The sequence below is a fragment of the Triturus cristatus genome, chromosome 2_2 (assembly GCF_964204655.1).
Source record: "Triturus cristatus chromosome 2_2, aTriCri1.1, whole genome shotgun sequence".
NCBI classification, from domain to species: Eukaryota; Metazoa; Chordata; class Amphibia; order Caudata; family Salamandridae; genus Triturus; species Triturus cristatus.
Genome location: NC_140582.1, coordinates 262114751 through 262135571, shown reverse-complemented (window position 1 = coordinate 262135571; position 20821 = coordinate 262114751). Strand labels below are relative to the sequence as shown.

At 44.1% G+C, this 20821-nt stretch overlaps 1 protein-coding gene across 1 annotated transcript in view; it reads left to right on the top strand.

The window, feature by feature from the left end:
• LOC146862120 (protein NipSnap homolog 3A-like) overlaps window positions 1-20821 on the top strand; it is a 183102-nt gene that overhangs the window by 68348 nt on the left and 93933 nt on the right. The window contains exon 2 of the mRNA XM_085641311.1: window positions 10173-10380. Coding sequence (XP_085497437.1) covers window positions 10173-10380 — 208 coding nt within the window. The remainder of the gene's footprint in view (window positions 1-10172; window positions 10381-20821) is intronic.

Genomic DNA, 20821 nt, shown 5'->3' with positions numbered 1-20821 from the left:
TATTAAACTAAAAGCAATGCCTGATTGCTTAGTGTCCGTGAATTAGGAATTTGGGCTATCTGTTTCAAGTGATTTTACGTTTTTTATTGTAATTTCTGTTCAGCTCTATTTTCTTTAATGAGTTTCTCCTACTGCAGGCACAACATGGTTACTTGCAACATTCAGGCGCTATGCGCGCTTTCACTTTCTAAGCAGCCTGGGACAATGGCGGACGCTTCTTTGAAATGAAATAGGTCTTGCATTTACAAGAATTTGAGCAATTGGCATTGTAAATGACAATGCCTTTCATTTATGTGTTAATTATCAAAATAGATAAATAAAAAGCATTGTCATTTACAATGCCAATAGCTTAAACTCTTGCAAATGTGAGACCTATTGCATTGCAAATGCTTGTTAATAACGTTTCTTGCACGTACAGTAAAGTAAGTACCTACAGAAAATGCTAACGAAATAAAGATATGGAAAAAGTACTTGAAACAAGTGCGATTACATTTCAGTATTTTGGAATGCAGCACTATACAAGCTAAATGCTGTGTACACTGCTGCCGTCTTAGAAATCAAAAGAGATAATGCTACATCAGATTATAAATACCAGGGGGCTGAAAGTGGGTGGGTTAAGAAAATAAAAAAACCCTGGAGGCCGGCATAGATCGAGCAGAAAGGTGAAGATATAGCGATAGAAAAGAGACCACGTCCTTTCTACCTGCAACAAAAAAACAAGCATGGCTAAATACAATTCGTTAAGCATTGGTAAATGCATTGTAAACAAAAGCGGGATGGAGTCCTGGGCGACAGATCTAGGGAAAGTTTAGTGTGCAGCCAGTCAAAGTTTAGTGAAAAATTTAAATTTAGGAAGGCATGCTGTCATGAAAAGAATTATTCAGATGCATCGGCGAAAGTAGTTCCATCAGGCATAGGGAAACTGATCAGAGGAGCACACCAAAAAAACAAGCATTGGTAAAGGAAATACAACAATCAACCAATAGAAACAAAGGAAAACTAAAGTGACAAGCCCACAGACAAATAAGAAGTGAAGGTGGGATATAAGCTCCTTTTAAGATATATCAAAAACAATAGATTTCACAAGCGCAAGCACTTTGCAGGCTAAACCTAACAATTAAGTGATAGGACTAATTAGCAAATGTGTAACATCACACAATGTAATGCACAACACTATCAAAACCCTAGTCGTAATTAGTCTGTTTGGCAAATTTTTACATTCTAGTATTCTGTGTACTCACCTAAGAAACATTTTGTTTGGGAACCTAGATGGAAGTACGTTAATGCATCTTGCCCGAGTTAGGGTATAAATGTCGCGGGTACTTGGGCCTCCCACACAAGTGAGGTACCATTTTTATCGGGAGACCTGGGGGAACGCTGGGTGGTAGGAAATTTGTGTGAGCCCGGTGATGCCACACTTTCCCACACACAAATGTGAGGTTTGCATGGAATTCTGGGTAAGGAAACGTTGGGGTATCCACGCAAGCCATACCTCCCTGGAAGCCCTCGGGTGTCTAGTTTTCAGAAATGTGTGGGTTTGGTAGGTTTCCCTTGGTGCCGGCAGAGCTATGGTTAAAAAACTACAGCTAGGCACTTTGCCAAAAAAAGGGTCATTTTTCACTGCAAAATTGAGGTGTGACCACGTTGCGTTTTGTGCCGTTTCCTGTCGCAGGCACTAGGCTGACCCACACTAGTGAGGTACCATTTTTCTCGGAAGACTTTGGGAACGCGGGATGGGTGGAAATTTGTGGATCCATGCAGATTCCAGAACTTTCCACCACAGAAATGTGGGGAAAATGTGTTTTTTTTGGACAATGTTTTAGGTTCGCAAGGGATTCTGGGTAACAGAACCTGGTGCGAGGCAGTCACCCCATCCTGGATTCCCATGGGTGTCTAGTTTTCAAAAATGTATAGGTTTGCTAGGTTTCCCTAGGTGCCGGCAGAGCTAGGGTTCAAAACCTACAGCTAGGCACTTTGCCAAAAAAGGGTCATTTTTCACTGCGAAATTGAGGTGTGACCACGTTGCCTTTAACGCCGTTTCCTGTCGCGGGCACTAGGCTGACCCACACAAGTGACATACCAATTTTCTCAGAAGACTTTGGGGAACGCGGAGTGGGTGGAAATTTGTGGATCCATGCAGATTCCAGAACTTTCCACCACAGAGATGTGGGGAAAATGTGTTTTTTTTGGACAATTTGTTAGGTTCGCAAGGGATTCTGGGTAACAGAACCTGGTGGGAGGCAGTCACCCCATCCTGGATTCCCCTGGGTGTCTAGTATTAAAAATGTATAGGTTTGATTACGTGATAGGACTAATTAGCAAATGCAGATGTTTAACATCACATAATGTAATGCACAACACTATCAAAGGCCTGGTCGTAATTAGTCTGTTTGGCAAATTTTGACATTCTAGTATTCTGTGTACTCATCTAAGAAACCTTTTGTCTGGGAACCTAGATGGAAGTATGTTAATGCATCTTGCCCAAGTTATGGTATAAATGAAGCTGGACTTGAAATATGGAATGCTTAGTATTTATTATATCCCTAATAGCTGCACTCAGTTTTTTCCTCTAAGAGTCTGAAGGTGGGCAGGTCAGTCGTACAGTCTCAGGCATATAAGAGTTATTCTCATGGATTAGATGCATGAGGGTCCTAGGAGGGAGAAGGGAAAGCCCATCAGTTTCCTTGTACCTTCCATGGTATGTTCTCCGCTCCTCCCTTGTACATTATGCACTTGTGTTATCCCAGGAAGTCTGCTGTTCCTCCTGGACCGGTCTCCATGGAGAGAAGATAGTGCCCATGATTGTTCCTGTAGATGCCACTGCGTCTTTTTGCTGAAAGACAGCTCAGGCAGCCCAGGTTAATATAAGGTAGTAGAGGGAAGGCCACACCCCCTCTGAAGTCCACCTCACTTACTTATTGGTCTGCATAGTGGGAAGAGGCCAGTCCTCTGTGCAACTTCTCAGGTGACTGTTCTCCCTGGCACCCTGATTGAATAAGCTCAGTTTCAGAGTTAGTACTTTCTTTTTTTAGGACTGAGTGTTCCCCATTGTGTACCTAACTGTGGTCCTACCCTTGACCTGAAATAGGTCCATATGGACTGTGGAGCCAGATTGGCCAGCTCCCATACCCACCCATGCACACTGCCACCCCAACCTCAGGAGCTGGTGACACCAAACCTGAGGGACAGGCTGGAGCGCTTACCATTACTCTTTGGAGATGCCTTGTGGCACACCCATAGGATGTGGGACACAGAACCTGACCAGGAGTTGTGGAACATCACATATTCTAGATTTTTTCTGATGCCCTCGTATGGATTAGATCTTACCAAGAAAAGATACAAAAATGTTTTTCTAAAGCGATGTGGGTTAAACTACTTGCTGCTGAGATCTGTGTGTGTGACCTCAAGGTCGCAAGTTCAGATCTCAGCGAGGTCAACTCAGCTTTTCATTGTTCAATAAAACAGTACCATATTACACTGACTGATAATAATTGCATATAAAAATCAAGATCTTATCATTCTTAAAAAATGAGTGTTCTCCTCTGCTAAGATACTAAAACACTTTGACTTCTCAATGGTGATTTTTCAATTGATGCAAAGTATATAAGCAAATGTCTCACTTCTTTGGAAGAGCATTCCTCACCTCTTTGGGGCTGATTCTGATCTCGCTCGGAAGGGCTCCCACCGAGATCCAGCCAGAAAAAGTACAAGCTGTATGCGTGTTTTACGACCGACTCGTACAGCTGTACGAGTGAGCAAGTTCGATGTGAGAAACGCGAAACGTCAACCGAATCGTATCCAGGTCCGAACCGCTCCGTCCGTCTCGTCCGTAAGCAATCCGGGCCGTGCAATGGAGGCGAATTCCGACCGAGCCAGTACAATGCACGATTCGGACAGCCGGATTGAGTCGGAGTTTCCTACTTGTAAAAGCTTCGGGAAGCGGACTGATGCCTTGATTACTTACTGGTAATTCTCATTACTCTTAGTCCTACTTTTCTCGACACAGTCCTACTTCCCACCCACCCACCCTTTATCAAGCCTTTGTTTTGCTTGGTATTTCAGGAAGTGCTAAGGGTTGGCTATTGTATTATAGGCCTTGACAGGAGGGTGGGTGTGGTTAGCAAGTGTTTCCTGTTTTGTTTCTTATCTGTGATTGGATACTACGTCATTTCACAGGTCGAGGATGAGTAGGACTAAGAGTAATGAGAATTACCAGTAAGTAATCAGGGCATCACTCATGGTAGTTTTTTTCTGGTGGAGTATTTTTTGGACGTGGCACATAGCAGGTAGCAATCCTTTTTTTTACTCAACCCTGCCAAACTGAAGGTCATGACTAAGGGGCAAACAGTTTTTTTACTTCTGAGGTCCAAGCAAAAGATTACTTGCAAATAATATAGAAAAGTTTGTGGTGGCTTGGGTCTGCATGAGTATCTATGCTGGGTAGGGACTAACACTTTTTTTAATAGAATCCTTGGAGGGGGGATACGGGGAGTATTGTCAGCTTTCCATCACATTGGGCCTTGGGTCCTTTTGCCTCACTAGACGGGAGGGGGTGGGTGGGAGGGGGTAGGGATGGGGATGGTGGATGTGGAGGCAGAGCAGCCAGGGGGGACAGGGGTGGGTTGGTAGGTGTTCTGGGGGTAGTGGGGTCACTAAGTAAAATAACATGGTGGCAAAAGTTGGAGTAAGTTATATGTTTTGAAGATACACACAAAAACGACATGATACAGTCAGATGTGGGGGTGTTTGACTCGCTTTGATGTGGGGTAGACTGATGGCTGGGAGGCTATGGATCTGCACATTTAATGTGTCCAGGTTGAATGATAGGGCCAAGACACAGAGGTAGCAATGGAGTTGAGGATTATCCGACCTGACATGGTGTGCCTACAGGAAACATATTCTGTAGGAGAATCGTGGGGTGATGGCTGAATTGGGGTAATCCGTATTGGTTTCTACACAACATGGTTTTACAACTCGAGGGGTGGCCATCTTGGCTAAACCAAATGTACGCCTGGTGGGCAGAGCAGTTGCAGATAATCATGGGCGCGGGGCGATCGCTGAGTGTGCTGTTGGGGCTAGTAAATTTGTTCTATGTTTCGTTTATGGGACAAATATGGATGAGGAACAGATCTTGGATCTTCTTAATATAGAGCTAGCATCCTGGTCAACCTTGTTGGTATTCTGTGGGGGCCTCAAAATACACTTAGATGGCCCAGAGCTACAATCTAGCAATAGATGTTATGTCGGAAGGAAACCCAAGGTCTTTCAGGCACTGCAGCAACTGGTCTCTGAGCATGGTTTAATAGATCTGTGGTTTACAAATAGATATCCAAAGCCAGCTTCACATATTTTTCCTGCCCGCATAATAAGTGGGTCAGATTGGATTATTTTTTTGTTTCCCGGGGAATGGCGGCAGTGGCTAAAATTCAGCTTTATCCCAAACTTACGTCTGATCACAGCCCGGTAGTTATGGATATACCAGTTCAGGGACTTTTTCAGCCTCAGAGAACCTTTTCTTTTGATAGGAAGCTTTTAGCAGATGAGATATTTGTTGCTCATATAAAAAGCTAGATTATCCAGTTTTCGGAAATCAATAGGAATACAGCTGCTCCCTCTGTGGTTTGGAATGCTTTAAAGGCAGGCCTTAGGGTGGAGATTTTGAGCTTTGGGATTCATAAGCAGAGATAGCATAACTCTTTGATCCATGCTTTATATGATGATCTTACAAGGGCTGAATGCTATTTGATGCAATGCATGGTAAATAATGGGTCAAGTACTTCGGCACAAACGTAAGTAGTTCGCTGTAGGGCCATGAGTAATTATTTATGGTCTAAGGCCATTGCCTGTAGATATCAAATATTTATGAGAGAATGCCACGAGTTTGGGGAGGCCACGGGCAGGTGACTTGCAAAACGGAATCAAATTGAGTACTTTGAGTGAGGAATAGCTTCCTTGGAGTATAAGGCAGGGAGATTAGTTAGCACACCCTCTAAGATTTTAGCAGTGCTGAGATCCTTTTATCAGGACTTGTACACAGAGGATGTGAGACCAGGGAGCTCCCCGCTTGACTTACTACCGCAAGGTCTGTTTTAAACTCTTAGCGCTGAAGACTAGGCATGTCTAGATGCACCGATCTCCTTGAAGAAATTGGAGAGGCTATTAAATCATTAGCGATCGGCAAAACTTCGGGCCCCAATAAATCACCTCTAGATTTTTATAAAACCTTTTTTCAAAAACGTAAAACAAATATGCTGTCAACTTGTCTGGCAGCTCAGCGGGGGCAAGCACCAATATCATGGGATGCTGCTAATATTATCATTTTAAAAGTATCAACACTGCAGAGATCATATAGACCTATTTCTCTCTTAAGTTGTGATGATAAAATCAATGCTAAAATCTTGGCAATGCTTCTTGCCAGGGTAATAACTCCCTTGGTTTCGATTTGTCAGCATGGTTTTATCCCAGAAAGAGGCACGGTCAATCACATTAGTTGAGTCGTGACTCAGTTTGACATGGCTAGAGCTCAACAGACCCCATTGGGGCTAATACTCTTGGATGCTGAAAAGGCGTTTGACCCTGTCTCCTGGGAATTATTATGGATAGTTTTGCGCCGTTCGGGCTTTGGGATGGGCTTCATTAATTCAGTGAAAGCTATGTAGAGAGCTCCCACAGCCCAAATATGTGTGATGGGCTTAGAGTCCGAGACTGTTATTATTTCTAGAAGGACAAGACAGATACCTGTGCTCTCCTTTATTATTTACATTATATATTAAGCATTTTTTGGCCCAGTTAGAGCAAAGTATGATTATTCAACCTATACACATTCAGCAGGAAGAATATAAGGTGTTTGCCTACGTGGACGACGTGGTTATTGTCACAACACCACCAGCTATAGCAATGCATAAATAGAGCTACTGGCTGGGTTCTTTGGTCAAATGTCAGGATATAAATTAAACACTGTGAAAACGCAGATCATCTGTACACACCAGGCGAGTTTTGACAATCCAAGAGTTACACAGGAGGCAGTTTATTTAGGCATTAAAATTAGAGGTTGTTTGGCTGAATTATTGGCTGTTAATTGTGGGCCTATGTTGGGAGGAATTAAGAAAGAATTGGGTAATATTGAGTATCTACATCTCGCATTGGTTGGTCGTTGTGTAATGTTTTAAAGATGAACAAATTACCTAAAGTGTTGTACTACTTTAGGTCAGTTCCCTTAGAGCTTAGTAGAGCGCAGTTACAGAACTTGCAAATATGTGGTAGATTAATCTGGGGCAGAAGCAGGCCTGTAAAGCAATGAAGTTTATGACGCTACCCAGATTGCGGGGAGGCTGGGCAGTCCCTAATTTCACATTTTACTACTACGCATGATTTCTGCAAAATATGAGGATCTTATTAACTGGGGAAATGAGCAGCAACTCAGCAGATGCCCCTTTTGTTTATCAAATGATGCTTGGCGCAGAAGCAGAAAGATGCTTCTTTAGGGTGATTGAACCGAGCTACCACAAAAATACCCGGTTTAAGATTTTCAGGGACGCCTTTAATGTCCGGAAACCGGTCCAGAGAAGTCTGAAAATAGGCAGAGTAGGTTACTACACACCCATATTCGCATCACAGTTATTAACCCCTATTTTCTGGAACATGATCATGGCTAGGTGGAAAATAAAGGGGATAGCAATTATTGGGGATTTTTATGAGAACGATTATATCTATACATTTGCTGCACTTAGGGAGAAATATTGCCTGCATAACACAGATTTTTTTAAAGTTCTTTCAGATACGGAACTATCTTCAGAAAAGGCTGCAACAGATGATAATAGGTAAAAATGGTCTTCTTGAAGCAATCAAACGTAGGTACAAGATCGGTAGTCTCTTTATATGTGCCTCTTGGAAACGCAGGGAGATGATCTAGAGGCTGATTCTTGCATGTTTGGTTGGTCTATGACAACAAAAATAGCAGGGCCTGTTGCAGCTAGCCCCTGGTGACTTTGCACCCTAGCAACTTTTATACTTTGAAACGATTGTGTGGTATCCTAAAGCCACAACTGCTAAATATAAACAGTTCAAGGGTCCACAAGTCTGTACTGCCTGTCCGAAGGCTCTGTGCAGAGGGGATTGACCACCTACAGTGACTTGGGAGCAAGCCTTGGCCCATAGCCAGACCATGAGGCCGACCCGTGCTGCGCACCACCACGGACCATGCGCAGTGGGCATTATCTGGCCATAGCCAGTTCATTGCAGGAGATGGGGCTGACACACTAAAGTGGGTGAGGAGTTGTAGAGTAGTCCAGGCCAAGGTTTAACAGGAAAGGTTTGCCATATAATAAACAGAGCTCAAAAATCCTGATAGAGATCAGTTACTTGAACAAGGCCTACCTGGGCAGTATATATCCCTCTGGTCATTGGCGGGTGGGATAAAATCTATTCATATATAATTTATTTCCGGAGCATAAGCGGAAGGGTACAGAGACCTGAGAGGATTGTGGCAGCTTTCTCAGCAAACCCCAGAAGAATTTCGTTTTATCTCTACTGAAGAAGGATGAAATCCAGAAACACATGTGTCTAGAGATTAACAGCACTAACCTGCACCAACTTTGGTGACACACTCTGCAAAATTTCAAGTAAGCATTTAAATTGAACTGCATGTACCAGGATGCAAAGGGGCGAACTGTGCTGGGAGGTAGCAGTGTGCTCCCATCCCCCTTCTGTTTCAAAAAGGCTCCCTTGAGCCACTGGGCTGACGAGCTCATGGGAGGCACCTGTGCGCCAGGGAGAGGTACAGAGACCTGAGAGGATTGTGGCAGCTTTCTCAGCAAACCCCAGAAGAATTTCGTTTTATCTCTACTGAAGAAGGATGAAATCCAGAAACACATGTGTCTAGAGATTAACAGCACTAACCTGCACCAACTTTGGTGAGACATTCTGCAAAATTTCAAGTAAGCATTTAAATTGAACTGCATGTACCAGGATGCAAAGGGGCGAACTGTGCTGGGAGGTAGCAGTGTGCTCCCATCCCCCTTCTGTTTCAAAAAGGCTCCCTAGAGCCATTGGGCTGACGAGCTCATGGGAGGCACCTGTGCGCCAGGGAGAGGTACAGAGACCTGAGAGGATTGTGGCAGCTTTCTCAGCAAACCCCAGAAGAATTTCGTTTTATCTCTACAGAAGAAGGATGAAATCCAGAAACACATGTGTCTAGAGATTAACAGCACTAACCTGCACCAACTTTGGTGAGACACTCTGCAAAATTTCAAGTAAGCATTTAAATTGAACTGCATGTACCAGGATGCAAAGGGGCGAACTGTGCTGGGAGGTAGCAGTGTGCTCCCATTCCCCTTCTGTTTCAAAAAGGCTCCCTTGAGCCACTGGGTTAACGAGCTCATGGGAGGCACCTGTGCGCCTGGGAGAGGTACAGAGACCTGAGAGGATTGTGGCAGCTTTCTCAGCAAACCCCAGAAGAATTTCGTTTTATCTCTGCTGAAGAAGGATGAAATCCAGAAACACATGTGTCTAGAGATTAACAGCACTAACCTGCACCAACTTTGGTGAGACACTCTGCAAAATTTCAAGTAAGCAATTAAATTGAACTGCATGTACCAGGATGCAAAGGGGCGAACTGTGCTGGGAGGTAGCAGTGTGCTCCCATCCCCCTTCTGTTTCATAAGCGGAAGGGTACCCTGTTCATGCGGTTGGCGTGATCCCTTCATACCCACTTTACACCCTGACAGGACTCAGGGAGACACTTTAGTGACCCTTAAGCAAAATGCCGATAGTAAAATCAGTGACATTATTTCCTTTAATAGTTGTAACTAATATGCCGGTAAACAAAGTTTTTTTTTTCTTCTTCTAGTTTTCTAATTTTACAGGTCATGCACTCATGGCCTAACATCCACCTTTCATTTTCAACTCCCACACAAGCCATTCGATTCGAAAATCAAACCTTCTACCAGTGGCTTCATTTTATAAAAGTGTCAAAACTAACTCTTTAACAGGAAGAAAGGGAAAAACCTGGCAATCTGCCCATTTGAATCTTTGAGTAGGAAATAACTAGTGTGCATGCTCAAAACCTGACATACAAGGTCAAACTGATTCTGAATTCTTTGTGACATATTAGCTTCTGAGTTGTTGATTTTTGTTTTTCTGCCACCTGTCCATTAAACATTTTGTTTTTCCAGCAATGTGCATCATTTGCATTGGCACCCCAGCAAGAAGGCAGCAAATTCTACGAATTTCGCACATATGACGTCAAGCCAGCCAAAATGAATGATTTCATAAAGCTACTCGCGGACCGGATCCACATTCGAACAGCTCATTCTGAAATGGTCGGTTTTTGGACTGTGGAGATGGGTGGTCTGAACAAGGCCTTTCACATATGGACATACGGTAGGCTAAGCTTCCAATGTCTCTTGCTGACATGCCTCAGAATGATTGTCTTCAGAGCACTTCTGAAAGGCAAAGCAGCTGTTGCTTTATTTTCCATGCACAAGTTCCACTGTCCAAGGAGAGTCTAAATTAGCGTAGGAAGAAAAGTACAAGCATTTGCAATGCAATAGGTATCGCCTTTGCGAAAGTTTGAGCTATTGGCATTGTAAATGACAATGCCTTGTATTTATGTGTTTTGAAAACCTGCAAGCGGTGCATAAACACACTCTTTGTACTTATAGCCGTTGCTTACGAGAAGCAAGGCTGGCAGTAACTGCGCCTCTTTTACTGCCAGCCTTGCTTCTCGTAAGCAAAGACTATAAGTGCAAAGTGTGTGTTTACGCACCGCTTACAGGTTTTCAAAACGCATAAATGAAAGGCACTGTCATTTACAATGCCAATAGCTCAGACTCTCACAAAGGCGAGACCTATTGCATTGCAAATGCTTCGTTTTTCATGCTGTCCGGTTTCCTTAAAGGAAATGAAACTGTGTTAAAAATAATCTTTCTTTTCATAAACATTTCACTGGTCCCAAGGTTCACTGCCTACTCTCCCTGACACATTCTTCCCCATTCACAAAGGGATCCAGAGTGAGCTCCTTTCTCTTTGCGAATCAGTAACCATCCCAACTTAACAGTCTGCAACTGATCAATGGTTTGAACTACATTGACACATCAGGATAAGAATCATAATCTCGAAAGGTGGCCATACCACTTCCCTTCCAAATAGCGATTTTTAATTCCTATACCAACTTGGAAACACTTTCCCTGCTCAATAAACTTGTTTAGTTAATACAAAAATGTGTTTTAACAATCACAAGCCCTCTTGTTTTAACAAATCAAAGGCGTTGAACCCAGTCGCGGCTCGCATGCTTTGCGGGTGGGGGGAGGGGCGGGTTTATGGGTCATGCGGGGGTTCGTGCGGGGAGGGTAAAGCATTTCTTTTTAAAACTTACCTGACTGGGTCCTGGCCGCCCCAGCTCGTGGCCGGGTCCCACATTTGGCGTTTTCCTGCTGCTTTCCAGGAACAGGCATCCTCTCTCCTCACCCTAAGCCAATCACAACGCTGCAATGGCAACATTGTGATTGGTGGGGACAGCCATTTTCTCTATGTAGACTGCATGCAGCCTACATAGAGAAAATGTAGAGTGCGCATGATTGGTTTGGTCGGCCCCAGAGGGCCGACCAAACAGTCAGAGCCCAATAGTGGGCAAGCCACTCCTTCCCGACCCGCTCACCCCAAACAGGCATACCCGCCCCCTACCAGGCATACCATGCCTTCTGCTTTCTCGCAGCATGAGAAGCAGAAACATAAAATGGTAATTAAAATACCATTTTATGTTTCTGCTTCTCGCGCTGCGAGAAAGCAATGGGGCAACGCTCCTCCGCTCTAATGTAGCAGCCGCCCTTTATTGAACCCTTTGGAATGTTTTGTACATCCGGCCCCAATCGTACATAATATTCGACTGTTAAACATGTAGTGCAGCAAACAAAGACAAACGTGCACAAACACACATACACGAAACAGATTGGTGTGACACAAGCGTGCGTTTTCAAACATAAGTGAACTTGTGAATCGTGGACTAGCCGTTTGGCTCTTTACACGAGTCTGTAAAGAGCTACTGGGAGTCAGCACACGATTTCTGTGTTTGCCCATCGGCGCCTGTCTGAAGAACAGGAGAGTTGAAAGACACAAAAAGTATTGTGAGATCCGAATGATATCGACGTATCTCACTCTGATGATGCTAACCATGTACTGATACCAGATGTAACACAACATACCATACAATTTGTTGCTCTCCAGAAGCAAACGTGTAAACTTAGACAAGATGCAACAGTATGTGTTTCCGGACAGAGAGTCTGTTCTACTTGAATATTTGCATCATGCTTTCGAAAACGAAAATGTACACACACAGAAGGGTTGGATTCTGTTCGCTTAACAGAGGATTTAATCATGGCTGGGGAAAAAGAACAGTAGCTGAGTTTAACAACTTCTGGAAAGGCTGTAAAATGCTCGACTTCTTGTTCCATGTGAACGCGAGGTTTACGAGTGACTGAAATTGCAGAACGAGAACTGGAACATTGCAAGCTTACTAAACTAGAGGTAGCGCGAGAAGTAGATAGGTAAGAGGTAGAGAGGTAGAGAGTAGAGTGAGTAGTAGAGAGTAGAGTGAGTAGTAGAGAGTAGAGAGTGAGTAGTAGAGAGTAGATAGTGAGTAGTAGAGAGTAGATTGAGTAATAGAGTAGTAGAGAGTGAGTAGTAGAGAGTGAGTAGTAGAGTAGTAGAGAGTGAGTAGAAGAGAGAAGTAGAGAGTGAGTAGAAGAAAGTAGTAGAGAGTGAGTAGTAGAGAGTGAGTAGTAGAGAGTGGGTAGAGAGTAGTGCAGTAGAGAGTAGTAGAGAGTGAGTAGTAGCGAGTGAGTAGAGAGTAGTAGAGAGTAGTAGAGAGTGATTATTAGAGAGCAGTAGAGAGTGAGTAGTAGAGAGTAGTAGAGTGAGTAGTAGAGAGTGAGTAGTAGAGAGTAGTGGAGAGTGAGTAGTAGAGTGGACGTCTGCAAAACCGGAAGCGGAAGGGCCTTGTGATGTTTCTCTGCTTTCACCTGATAAGAATCTCTGTAAAATAGGAGCTTATCCCAGAAAGCGTAAGCTTCTCGTGCACCCGCCGAGGCACACTGTCTGCTGTGTTTATTGTGACTGTCTGTACTTTCTGAATTTCACTAAACATTTTTTGTATTTATATATATTTACAGTGCTGCAGGGCTTTTTTTAACCCCTTGTGTGCCCATGACGAGCTGGACTCGTCATGGGCCGCGGTTGCGCTGTGCCCATGACGAGTCCAGCTCGTCATAAACCCCACCCGCTAATGTAACGGCCGGCACAGGGCGGGGAAAGGGCGTGGCACACAAGGGGTTAAAGTGGCCCGGCGGCACGGTAGTCCTATATAAATCATCTAAGAAAACAGACAAACGCGGCAAGGCTTTAAATATACTGTTTAAACTAAACTGTTCCAAGAAGCCTCAGATATAAATCATAGGGTCACATTAGCACGGGCAACGAGCCATCTTGCTGCTGTTTTCTGGAAAACTTTCACAATTGTAGTAAGGCATTGGCTGGCGTCGGGAGGCGAAAGAGAGCATTACGGAGTGAACCCCATGCTCAGAAGTGGCCTTCATTTGCAATGTGCTGTACTAACATCTACATACCTAACCATAAGTAAATATTTGTCCTATTATGGCAGTCGGCTCAACCCATAAAACAAATATTTCAAATCATAAACCAAACTTCATATTATTATCCAGTGTTAAGGCACTCCATTTGTCTCCCAGAGAAGGATGACAGGCTGAGTTGGACTCACCGGAATTCAAAATCATGCCATTCGGTTGACCGCCGATGTCGGTGGCGAGCGTTCTAATTACCGAGCTGTCTTACAATCATAAGTCCGAGAGCACAGCGTGAGTTCGGCGTTGATCTGAGTAGTGTCGGGCCCATGGAATGCAGCCCTTAGCTCTGGAATAAGAGTGGACGTCTGCCAACCGGAAGAGGAAGGGCCTTGTGAATGACACAATGCCCATAAATATAATTGCAATTAAAATGCAATTAAAATCAGGTGATCGACTTGACAGTGATAGCTTCATTAGTGGATCTGTGGGCAGTGACAGGAAAGCCCAATGAAATGGCTGATATTGCTTTATTAAATTGTACTTTTAATTGATTTTCTTGTGCAGACGAAGAACAACTCTGCCCGTGCTAATCATTATTAATTGCCCCCATCTTCTTGTTATCTATTTTAATTAATTGGCTGCTTTCCCATGAGTGCTCTAAGAGCCTCTTAGGTTTTAATACAAAAACTGTCCATTTCTGCTCTGCATTCATCAGGACACAAAGGTGGGCCCGTTTTTGTGGGCAGTTGTATGAAGGCCTCGTAGTCCTGAAGACAAGTGCCGAGGGAGACCTGCCTTTTGTGGCCTGCTTTTAAATATCTCTCAGAGGCACCTGCCCGTGCTTCTTCCATACAATGGCCCTATTATCCGCCCCTAAATCGAGTGCAGTGCCCTTCAGACCAGCACTGGCCTAGTCCAGAGGCGCTCCAGGTTCTGTTCAATGGCCTCCACCTTCTAAAGAAGACAATGAGCGAAAGGAGGACTGGAAATGGCAGCTTGGGCAACTGTCAATCACCATGTGTCCCTTAAACTAATATTTGCAATAAGCCCTAAACTGGTTTTATGTATAATCAGTATACCTTGTTAGGAGGACTTGACAAGACTGCCCATATAGTCCCTCAAACGTGAGCTATTTGATAAAGGAGCTCTCGAGACATCGGCTCGCAATGGGCCTGTCCGGGAGTGTTGTCACTTCCTCTGCTACTCCAAAGACTTAGGAGCCAGCGAACACGAAACCCACTAGTCTCCTCAACACAAATTGTGGGCATGGGTTCAAAAGTACAGTATTAATATTTCCATTTGAAATGACCCTGTAAACGAGACATGTTAATAATTTGTAACTAAAAGGCTTAAAAATGCGCATAAAAATTAAGACAAACATGCCTGCTAACCCATGCATTAAGTTAATGACATAACTGGAAAACCTACCACTGAACTTTCACCTGTAGACGTAGAGATAACTTATCATTTTGTTTGTAAGTAAGAGTACTTCAATTGATATTGGGCCGACTGTCCAGTCTTGGCTGAATTTAAGTGCCTGCTGTGGTTGCTTCTCGGGGGTGATGGAAGGAGAGGCCTAACAGGAACTCTTCATCCTGCCGTTGGTGGAGAGACTTGCGGTGTGACATACAAATAATAGACTAGGAAGACCACACACAGAGAAACGCACGCACACCGGAGCATACGACACTCTTACTAAAAAAAAATCTGCACCGTTTACCGCATTCGACAGCTCTATCACAATTTAAGGAAGTGGTGAATTACTCGGGAAATCCAACGGCATCCCTAATTTCTCAAGAGACCCGTCAACGGACATCTGCTGTCTGCCGTTATCTGTAACTCAACGGCCGACAGAAGGGATCGCATAATGGCACCCCCAGAGTGTATTAAAGTCTCTCTTAATGGTCTTTGTCTATACGGGCACGCACTGGGTGAATCTCCGAGCTGTTGACAGGCTATGTCCATTTTTTGGAAGTTATTTCTACCACTTGTGAAAAACAGTATAGTGTTCAACCAGTCCTTGTTTTCAGAATATCAGCGCTAAGAATGTTGAGCCGGTTAGATGGAAACATGGAAACTTGAGGCCCCAGCACGCGCTGTGTGATCCTGGCTGAAAAACTGGAATTGGCTAAAAGTCACCAGTAGTCAAGGGCCCAGTCGACAGCTGCGATGCAGTGAGTGTAATGTAAACAAGTGCTCGCATCTCTTGTCTTTATGGGGCCATGTGTTTTGAAAACATGGCCCCATAAAGATAAGAAACCTTTTGCGACAGCAGGAAGGTGGACTAGGCCGTCCAAGTGGGCCGGCCGAAAAGTGGAAAAGTCTACGTCACAAAGTGCTCTTTCCCAATGGCTGGCCACCGTTTAGCATAAACGGTGACGCTGGCCAATGGGAAAGGGGGCGGGGCTTGAAGCCCTTTACAGAATTCCCTCTAAATCATTAAATCTCACCAGTGAGACTGCGCATGTGCACAGCCCACGCTAGCCGAGACTCAAAAAACAAATTCGAAACACATTAAAACTGTTTCACAAAGTATTTCAAGTACTGACATGACATATTCAGCTTTAAGTTTACCTATGCGTTCTATATAGCGGGAATATTACCCAAAGGTGTTAGATCGCTTTACTATAAAACAGGTTTTGTTACAAGAGATACAAAGTAACAAAAAGTTACTGGATACAGTAATTACAACAGATACAAGGAGTAGGGTCGAGTCAAAGAGATATTTGCTTGTTTCGGTCCCTACAAAGGCGAATATTATATACAGATTATCAGGGGAAGTAGGTGGTGTAGTTAGTAGCAGCAGGGTTTTGTAAGGTAAGACAGGAGTAGTGTAACGTAGATTCAATCTTTGATACTCTCTTTAGGGGGAGGTTATCTACGGGGAAAACTGGTCAAAATGTCTTTGTAGCAGAAGGGCTTCCAGCTCCTTTTTGAAGATGGGAAGTGAGGTGATGGTACATAGTTTCAAGGGTAAAGAGTTTCATATTCTTGTCTCACTACCTGAGAAGGTTTGTGCCATGTATCATTCCTTTGTAACAAAGCTTCTGCATTTCATAATAGTCTGGTGCCACCCTCTCCCCCCCCTGAAATCTTCAGTCTTTTTTCATTAGATAGTGAGTAGTGGATGTATACAAGGCCTTGTGGATGATACAGACAGTCTTATAAATCACCTAGGTTTCACTGGGGATCCAGTGAAGAGTGACAAACATTGGTGAGATATGGTTGTTTCTTTTCGCCTCATAGACGAAGTGTGCTGCTGAGTGTAAAACTAATTTCAGAGGGGTGAGGTGGGTCTTGGAGAGACCTGTCAAACAAGAGTTCCAATAGTCGACTCTAGAGAGAACCAGTGATTGACCATGAAATCTCAGAAATGTAGCAGTGGATTCCCCAAAGAAGGTATATTTGGTATCACACATTCCTGGCCATGTTGTTGATTTGGGTTTGAAGGTTGAGCCTTTTATCAAGAGTGACTCCCAGAGTTTTGGCCCTATCAACAATGGGTCTGTTGTTGAGGATGTGGAGTGTATTCTTCTAGGATTGTACAGGTGGTAGTGATCTCGAAGAGAAGATGAGGAGGAAATTGGTTATCGAAGGGTTCCGTTTTAGGTTGTGAGAGGTAATCCAGTCATGAATTGAGTTTAAAGTGTTGGCAAGATCGGTGGTGTCATTTGTGGAGGGGACCCTTTTTAAAAAAAAAATCTTTATTGGCATTTTGTTGTGAAAACAGGACAACAACAGGGAAGAGGGGTGAGGGGAGTGGATCACGGTGTGTAAGCAGATTTGAATACATGAATAGTCATCACATTGACTCACCAATGGAGCGATACATTTACAGCAGTCTCAACAGAAGGTTAACAACATTATACTCAGTCTGTGGTCTGACCAGAGAGTAAAATGGGTGAGGGTCCATAATTTCTCCAGACTCCGGATACCCCTATATCGGGTAGCAAGTGAGTGGGGGAGGGCGTGATGTCAGGAATGGTGATATCATTGCCTGGGGAGGGAAGGGTCGCCGCTCAGGGGGGGGCTCTCAGCATCCATCTGGAGAGGTGACTTTCTCTGTCTTTGGTTTGTGAGCAGTGGCTCCCAGGTGTCTTTTGGGCATGACGGCATGAGCTCAACGTAGGTGCAGGGTTGTCCGTGACAGTAGGCTTTGTCGTGTAGCCAAGCCTCCGTAGTGAGAGCCAGCCGTCTCCCCCAGTGCATCTCCCCCACTCTCTGCTTGACCAGGAGAAGAAGGATAACAGTGAGGCAGCAGACCTCAGAATGGACTTCCTTGACATATCCCAGGAGGACAGTCAAGGGGACCTGGGGGGTGGCCTGTAATCAGGAGCAGAGCGAAGAAAACCTCACTCCAGTAGTCCGCCACCTGCGAGCACTCCCAGGTGAGATGGAGGTCCAAGGGACAGAGCAGCAGAGGCAGTGCGCGTCCTCCACGATCCCATGTGATGAAGCTACATCAGGGTGCGATACAGCCTATGGAGGAATTTGAAGTGGATGAGTCACAGTCTATAGTTGGGGTAGAGGGCCGTCAATTTGCCACAACAGAATGACCACTGGGCATCAGTGATAGGGGGTTAGTGTCTAACGCGGGCCTGCTGGGACTTGTGCTGGGGCAGCTTCTTGCATAACAGAGTATAGTCGGGTGATCAGTCTGCGGGGCGATGGGTTAGTTAGCATGTGTTCGAGGGCATGCAGTGTGTGGGAAACAGGAATGTGTCATGTATTGCTCAAAGCTGATGATAGAGGAGGACCTCAAGCACTGTAGGATGGGGTCTCGGTGGACGCAAATGGGGGTAGGAAGTGGTCATTGGGGTATAGGTCTGGATAGGTTGTGAAGCCACTCCTGCATGCCCTCGTCCTGGCACTCTCATCTTGCATTTGCAGTAGGGGGTTGCACACAATTGGAATAGAGGGAGCGTACAGGCAGGGGAGTCAGGCAATCCATCTCATACCATTGCATGCTCACTACACATCAATTTTAGTCTGCGGCGGCTTGTATGGTTTGAAGAGTGCCATGTCAAGGGGCTGGGTTAAGCCCGGGAAGAAACACTGCCATTTACTTGCACACATATTTTAAGTTGCCTTCTTTTCTACAAGGTGACTTTTGACTTACTTACTGATTTGCTTGCATGCCTGCAGGATTAGTTTATCTGAAACCACATTTCCATCATTTCCACTTCAAAGGTACACTATCATAACACCTTCAACATTTTAGTACAAGGCCTAAACGTACATTGTGCAAATGTTGTTGGTTGTTGTTGGTCCGTAAGGTGACATAGCTATCACAAGAGGATAAACAATGTCAGCCTGGCTAAGGCCCCGGCACAGAAGCATGAATATTGTTATTATATATACAAATGCATTTCTCTATTAAAATCAGAGGAGCCCTCTGCTGTCACTATGAAGTTGCTGTTTGTCAGAGTCTCAGCCCAGCTGATTTATGTTTTCCCTTGGCGAGGAGGAATGTCCAATTTGTGACCAAGACTGGGACCTGAACACATTTACCCACAGGTAACGAGGAGTTAGATCATCCGGATAGGGATTTAGGCTTATCACCCGCCTTAGGCCACTGGATTCGGGAGCGCATAGTAGGAGTACACTATACACAGTACTTGTATGCCAGCATATATACGCTGCTTTAGCATATTGGTGGAATTGTTTATGCTTTTCACTGTTCTCATATTGCTAATCACTCTCATTGGCATCTGTCGATTAATCATTGCAGCGCATATTTTATACAAGAATCACAATGGTTAAAAAAATATTGAAGTGCCTTGTTGTGTATTTCTTGTGTAACTCTCTGGGTATGCACAAGTAACTGAGCGAAAGGTTCTAGATCTGTTGCCATAATTCCTTGGGGAGTCAGGGTTGTCATCTTCTGAGGTTGCCCAATCCATTTGTTACCTTCCCAAGTTTAGTGGTACTTATGGTGGAAATGTGAGCTAGCAGGACTATAGGAAAACATATTCTTAAAGGGTGCATAGAATCAGTCTGCCAGAATCCCAACATTTATCTTGTCCAACAAATGCACATTTCCTACTGAGAAAGAAGCCGTATGACAAGCCAGGGTGTGGCTTAGTCTGCCTCAACACAGGTGAGTAGATTAAATTGTTTGGGGTAAAGCTAAACATTAGTATATTGAGCCTGGGCACATAGTGCATACAGGGACATGTCAGGCGCTCCAAAGCCCCCCTGGCTGGAATGGTAGGGTGAGTGTCTCCCATGCGATCATCAGTTGCTTGCCAGCATAAACCAGGGCTACGAGATTGGAACGCAGTCACCGGAGGAAATGTACAGCGAGCAGGATTGGCATGTTTATGAAGAGGTATAGAAACCTAGTCAATACGACCATTTTTGCGATCGCTATCCAAACCGTTACAGATAGTGCCAGGCGAATCCACACCGGGATCCTCTCTTCCAGTGACACAATAGCACGGCTATAGTTGGCCTTCCAGAGTTCGTCAAGGTCGGACTGAGCTAAATACCCAGGTAACGGACTCTCTGTTTTATATTTTAAATCTTTTAAGGGGCCTTCTACTTCACAATAGTTGCTATTGTTTATGTATTTTATGTATATGTGATGCTTGTGTTGTACTTTTATGATCCAAGTGATCGAAATAAAGTTTTTGATGATGTTTATTGCGTTTACTAGTTACTGGGTGCAGTAAAAGCCACTCCCTCAGTTTTTACCCACAATAAATTTGGGTCAATCAAACCTGACAGACATAAGAAAAAGATCTGGTAACTACTGGGTCACACTGGTTTTGATGTGGAAAGCAGAACATCTGAATGTTACCCTCCATTTCAGAGGGCCAAACTCATATTAGGCACTATTTATTGCACCCTTTAAAGTCTGAACCCTGGGGTATTAGATTTTGACTACTATAAATAGAATTTATGTTAAGTATTCCAAAACATTGCCCTACAAAAATACTGTAGGATATGGAGCATGTGGTGGAACTATCACCAGGTATTGGATTGTGTGTAGAAGAATGATATCTGGTTGATGTTAAGATCAAGGTATAATGTGAATTAATCTAAACTAAGCACATTTGCTGTCTGTATTTGGAAATCAATAAAAAGTATTTGAAAAAAAAAAGTATCCCAAAACACATTTCACAAATTTGTCACTAACGGCTTTCCAAGTCAGTCATATAAATCCCCCTTTTATTTACAGGTGTTCATTGCGTTTTTAGTATCTACACTAAAGTCTAAATTATGTAATCCTGTTATCAGTA